Raw genomic sequence first — 6,945 nt, 5'->3', positions numbered from 1 at the left:
AAATTACAAAATATGAACACGTATAAAAAAATATCAATATTACATAATCATCAATTATTGAGATTTTTATATTTGTAACTCATAAATGATAAATTTCTTAATTACCTTTGTCATTAATATATGAGTTATATGTGAACCTAAAGAAAAGATGTTGGTTGAGCTTGTGTTAACAAAAATCTTGGTTAGTATTTGAACCAACCTCTATATATATATATATATATATATATATGATGTTTTGTTTTATTTTATTTATAAAGGGTAATAGGAGGTGGTATTTAAGGGCCTAGCTAAACCATTTAAATAGCACAGCCTCTCAGGCCATTGAAGGGAGCTCTAACTAGAACTACTGGAAACGGAGGAGATCCAGAGCTGCAGCTACATCTGTTTTTGGTTCCCCTATATCTCTTCTCCGACGATATCGTCAACCTGTATAGCTAGATCCAGCTGCTATTCAAACTTCAATCAAGTTTTACCTCAAATTAATTGATTATATATACAAATTGGATTGATATCATCATCATCGAAGAAGAAGAAGAAGACGACATGGATAGTCGACGTTTCTTGTGGGAACGCAAGCAGCAAGTAGCACCGACTGAGGATCAGATTAACAAGGAAGAAGAAGTTGGAGATCGTGATCATGAGAGTCAAATTAGTAGTAGCTACAGATCAGACGAGTGGTCCAACTCTAACCTTCATCCTCATCATCAACAGATCGTAGGGTCTGCAACTCCTGCAGATGATATTTATGGCGGTTTCATCCCCCAACATTCAACGCATCATCTACCTCCTCCGTCGACGATGATAATACCTCAACCACAAAATCAACAACCTATTGCACCACCTGATGATCATCGTCAACAAGGTACCACCCGTTCCCTCCCTTGGTTAACTCTTCCCTGTAATTGTCTACTCACATCGTATCATTATTTGCCACCAACAAATATAGATAACTTAAAATTGATTGTTAGATTTTTAGTTCTATGCTATAATATACACGTATCTATCAGATTAATCTGACAGATTGATCGACCAAGGTTTTTCCGCCTGAACGAATATTTATTTTTGGGTATTAGTAGCGGTTCTACATCCCACTAAACCCTAAAAACATCCGCCGTTTTCTCTTTGGTTATGCTAACATATATATTTGTTTAAATTACCAATAATAATCTTCATCATTTCTGACTAGAATACATGAATTCTTAGTTTAAATCGTATGCGATTCATGCTATTTCCCTCCCAATTAACTGTCTCTCTTGTCCTTCATATATATATATATATATATATACACACACACACACACACAAGCATACATACAAGAATTGAAACTGTTCTTGGAAGCTATGTTTTTAGATTCAGAACAGATTTCTGATATATAATGCCAAGTGCTTCTGTGCCTGGTAAAATGTTGTTTCTACAAGTGGTATAATGTGAACGCATATATTGATTGAAGGACTTATCCATTTGCGCATATGCTGCAAGCTGCTGGTTGCCAGATTCAATGCACTGTCTGGCTACCTGCCTTATTTTTTACTTTCCGTGTACAACTCCGTTTGCCTCTTTCTCTCTCATATGCCCGCATGTTTATCACAAGACGCTTACGTGACAAAAATATTGGTTACAATCACTGTCATATAGATTTTATCAACAACTTTTTTATCCCCTTTTCCTTTTTTTGGTCTACAATTAATCTTTACTTTACCCAAACTATTGAATGGTTGTAAATCAAAGCATTTTTATCCAAATTCGAACTTAATTGTTTTTCATCAATGTGGAAAGCAAGCATTATATATGGTTTCATTAATTATAACTAGTTAAATTATACGTACATGTACGTATATGTATGTATATATATATATATATTATATTGTATATGTGCTGGTATCTATCTAAAGAAAGAGGTGGTATTTGTGCCACTTGGGATTCTAGAATGGGAACATTTGGCTTTGAACGACAATCAATATACATCTCACCTACCCAATATTCTTAAATTTGGAACCATCAATCCATTGTTACGTTGGTCATTTTCTATCTATCTAGGCCTCAACCCCACCCTCGCTGTCCCCTCACTTTTTTTGGCTCCTTTTTGCTCATCATAATCCATGACCAACAAATTGGACCAACACAAATAATGATCTTTTAACTTTAAGGATTTCTTTTACTAGGATCTTGATTGGTAAATCTTCACAAATCCTTCTATTTATCTCAACATCTTTGAAATTTTCATAAATCTTCATGAAATACTTATGGGCCGTTTACCTAAACACTTATCCGGTAAACACTTACTGATAAATTTAACACCATCATTTACTTACCGGAAGATTTTAGTCCACCAAAACGGTATCGTATGCAACAATTTACCCGGTAAGCGTTTACTTACCGGATAAGACTCTTAGTCTTTGTCTCGCTCTTACCGGATAAGATTCTTAATTCTTACTATATTCATTCGGTAAGGTAAAATGACTTAGGGTTCACTTACCCGAGTAAACGTTTGGGAAACGGCCCCTTGGTTGTTGGTACATATTTAGTTTAGCTATCAAAGAAAATCCATGGTATTAAACTTATACATATTTTATAAAGAATCGGTAAATCATATATGACGTACGTGTTTAAACTTTTATTATCCATCTATATTAACATATACATACATTTCTAGTAGTTGTCATGTGATTGATCCATCTCTAATGAAATCACTATATTCTTGCATCATATTTTCATCAATAATTGATACTACTTATATTTGTTTTGCTTTTTCGAAAAAGGAGTACATGTTTGATCGTGTAGTGAGTAGTACTGATGATACCTAATTAAAGCATTTCATTCACTTAATTTATACTTTCCTTGTTATCCATCGTTGACATAATGTTCTTATTTTTCCTGCTCTATTCTCATTGAAAATCAAAGAAGTCTAATGAAAAGTCAACATAGTCGGTAACATATGAATTTATTTTTGGTAAGAGAATATTTTAAGGGGTGGGCTAGCTAAATTCACATCAACGTTAAAATTCACTTTTTTACATTTCCAATGTACGAATTAACCCAATTTTGACATTAAAGGGGTGCAACTAGCAATGATAAATCACCTACTAATTTCATTCTCACATATCAACATTAAACTTTACTTTTTACATTTTCAATCTATGGTCTAATTTGATTCCAATATAAATAAAAGTGTATATAGCATTACTCTAATTGAAATAAGGGAGAGATTATTATATGCACCCCTTTAATATCAAAATTAGGTCAATTCATGTATTAGAAATATTTATCATTTTTAACAAAATATATACTTAAAAACAATTTTTTAATAAATAAGTAACAGATTGGTGTTAAATTAACGAAATCCTACATTATGAAAATATTTGTCACTTCCATGCAAAGCAATTACACTGAGTTAAAATAACATGTAATTACAAGTGAATATTTATTTAGAACCTTTCCTACCAGGCATGTAAATTTGTAATCAATTACTATCCGTATTTTTCTCATGTTACAACGAAATTATTTATATGAAGTCAAAATATCATAAGAAATTATTTTCTAAGACCAAATAATTGTATGTAATATGTTCAAATATTACAATAAATTTATTGGATGTTTTTGTATGACTTTATATTTTTAGTACATTTTTAAAATAAAATTTCGTATTATAATCTTTATAAGACACTTTGAAAATATGGTCTATAAACATATTTTTTATTGGATACTTGTTTTTATCATACAATTTTTTTCAAATAATATGATATAAAAATCTAATAGTACATGTACTTTATTTCAAAAGTATTGTAAAAAAACATGTTAATTAAAGCATCTAAAAAATTTCAATAAATTTATTTTAATCAACACATTTACATTGAAATATAATTATTTGGTCTAAGAAAAATCGTATAATAAAATAATCTATTATAACATTAGTTTATGCATTTGTTACATCATATAAACTCAATTTTATAGTATCATTACTGATTAATAAACCATTTGATGATTAAAAGTTGTGGTGGAGGGATCAATATAGTAAATTAAACAAGCATAGTTTGTTAAATCATTTTCACTTGTTTTTCGTTTTCTATTTTTTGGATCTCATGTATACCTTCTCATGCTATACAAAACTATTTTCAAATTAAAAATCTTTGGTAGTACATACATGGTAAGTAAGTAAGTTGTTCATTAATGTTTGGTTAATTATAAGTTTATTAAGTCGGAGTGGTTTATCGAACGCTTACCCGGACACTCCAGCTTACTTTACCGGATAAGATTGTAGTCCATCAAAACGATATTATATGCAATAATTTATTCAGTAAGTGCTTACTCATTCGTGTTTATCGGGCAAGTATTTAGTAACTTCACTTAGTGATTGGAAATTTTGGATCTCGTCAATTTTCATATTGTCTAACATAAAACTCGATCACGACTTAGATTCTCGTCTTTGATAAGTGGTGCGCGATTTTATTGATGGGCGAGATGGATATTCGGGTTTTCATGCATTAATTAATAACAAATTATTTTCACTTGAGGAATTGATTAAGAAACTGCGAAGATAAATAGAGAGCATAAAGGGTGTTTAATTAATTTGTCTTGTGTTTCATATATATAAATTAAACTAGCTTAGCTAGCTATAGGTTATTATAGTAACTAATTTGTATGGTTTGAATCAGAAACAACTAGTACTGTTCGAAGACATTACAGAGGAGTTCGGCAAAGACCATGGGGAAAATGGGCAGCGGAGATACGGGATCCCACCAAAGGTGCACGTGTTTGGTTGGGTACATTTGAAACAGCGGAGGGTGCAGCCCTTGCTTATGATCAAGCCGCACTTCGCTTCAAAGGTTCCAAAGCCAAACTCAACTTCCCTGAACTTGTAATTCAAGGCCACTCCGAGCTCCGTTATATCACCACTCCAAGTAGTAGCAGCCCTAATTCACAACCACCACCAGCAGCAGCAGCAGCAGCAGCAGCAGCAGCAGCAGCAGCTAGTGGTGGTGGAAGGTCAAGGCCTCCAGAGGAATTAGCCATAGCCACCAATTATCCAGATCTTGTTCAGTACGCCCAACTTCTTTCCAGCAACGATGCCCAATTCCCTTACTTCACCTCAGCTCTATATCGTCAGCATCCTAATTACCAATCTTCTTCTACTTCTAATGCCTCCTACTACAATCTTGATTACAATAATCCAAGGGATCCAGCAGGTGGGTCTGATGCAAGTTTAGAACAGTGGAAGGAGGGCCGTGATCCCAACCAGAAGTGAGCAGCATGGATCTGTAGTGGTAGAATAAATGCATTTTCAATGGTCATTAAATGATCGAATTGCAAGCTCAGGTTATGGTTATGGTCATGGGCATGCAGATATGAGTTCACAAATTAATTTCATTTGTTTTCTTAATTTGTACCGCTCCTTGGGATTAATGATTGCTGCTAATCATTTTCAATATATGTTTTTATTCATCATTATTTATTTACTTATATATATACTGGGCTGGGCTGTTATTGGGGCAGCCAATTTTTTTTTTGGGGATATGTAGTTCAAAAAAATTAATAAATAAAGATAAATAATTTTTTTAGTGGTCTAAACGTGTATTAATTAAATTTATTGGAAAAAAAAGTATGTAAAAAAAATTAATTGGTTGTTCATTTTATAGTATTATTTAGGAAAATGTTCATAAAAACCCAACAAACTATCTCATTGTAAATGATTCCGTTTATGAACTATTTTTTTGCTTTAAAAACCAAATTTTTAAATGAATAAGTTTCTAAATTATTTTTTTACATGAAAAAACTATTAAACTTTCTTATTTTAAATGATCAAGTCTCCAAACATATTTATTGTAATAGATAAACCATCGAACTTTTAAAATTTTGTTACCTATATCAATTTTTAACAAAAGAAACCTAAATTAGTTTTATTGTTTGCAAACTTTACGCCTTTCAAATCTTTCGCAAACAAGAGTATCACTCCCCTTCACCACTCTTTTTTGCCCCCATCATTGTCTGTTCTTTATATCAGCCATCATATTGTTGGCCTCTGCCATTGATATCCTTTTTTTTGGATCTATTTTTTTTTTATTAACCTGTATATTAAACCCGATATGTGAGCCGACTAACCTCATGGCGACCATTTGCTTTGCAGGTAACCTGGAGTCACCGCATTTGAACCTCCGTGGCCACAAGAAAATTTTTATTTCTCATTGTATTTGAACTTGGGACCTCCAGACACTTTTAACCTTTAGAGTCAAGCTCAAACCAATCAGCCACCACCCTGTTGACCTTTGGTCAACAATAACTCTGGACTTACCATTACATCAGCCAATTTCTTCTAATACGAACACGTTTCATAGAGTCAGTGCATTTACCATTACATGTTTTGTTAACCATTAAGTGAACAAAATCATCCCAAAAAAAAAACAAGATGAAACAATTTCATCAAATATTGTTGATAAGAAAACAAGATTATGTAAGAATATTATATTACGCAACCAGTTCATCCCTAAAAGTTTCATAAAACAAGCTTCTCAATGAACGTTTTCACGAACCAATCTGCATACGTTTCATAAAACAAGCTCCTCAATGAACGTTTTCACTAACCAATCTGCATATGTTAGATAAAACAAGCTCCTCATTGAACGTTTTCACGAACCAATCTGCATACATTTCATAAAACAAGCTCATCAATGAACGTTTTCATGAACAAATCTAACATGAATCTGTTTCACAGCTGATTATATTTTTACCAGTTCATGAATCTTTGTTTGGATCTATTACTGATTTCGTGGATTAATGAATATAATAATTTTTGATTTTCATATTATTACCACTAATAAACCGAGAAACCAAATAATAATATTCAATTTTTAAAATTTTAATTTAAATAAACATTTAAATATTACCATTTATAAAATTTCTTTTATTATGTTATCTTAATTAATATTTATTAATAACTTCCATATTTAATAT

General features: G+C 31.9%; 1 protein-coding gene across 1 annotated transcript; it reads left to right on the top strand.

Moving 5' to 3' along the window:
- The first annotated feature begins 344 nt into the window (after positions 1-344).
- LOC112527155 (ethylene-responsive transcription factor ERF113) lies at positions 345-5,442 on the top strand. Its single transcript, XM_025137608.1, has 2 exons — positions 345-862; positions 4,653-5,442. Exons 1-2 carry the CDS (start codon positions 544-546, stop codon positions 5,240-5,242), a joined length of 909 nt encoding a protein of 302 aa, XP_024993376.1. The 5' UTR covers positions 345-543; the 3' UTR covers positions 5,243-5,442.
- Positions 5,443-6,945: the final 1,503 nt, after the last annotated feature.

This window comes from Cynara cardunculus (assembly GCF_001531365.2).
Source record: "Cynara cardunculus var. scolymus isolate 2C chromosome LG 15, CcrdV1, whole genome shotgun sequence".
In the NCBI taxonomy this organism is placed as follows: domain Eukaryota; kingdom Viridiplantae; phylum Streptophyta; class Magnoliopsida; order Asterales; family Asteraceae; genus Cynara; species Cynara cardunculus.
The sequence above is the reverse complement of the archived record's forward strand: the minus strand, read 5'-3'. Positions and strand labels throughout refer to the sequence as shown.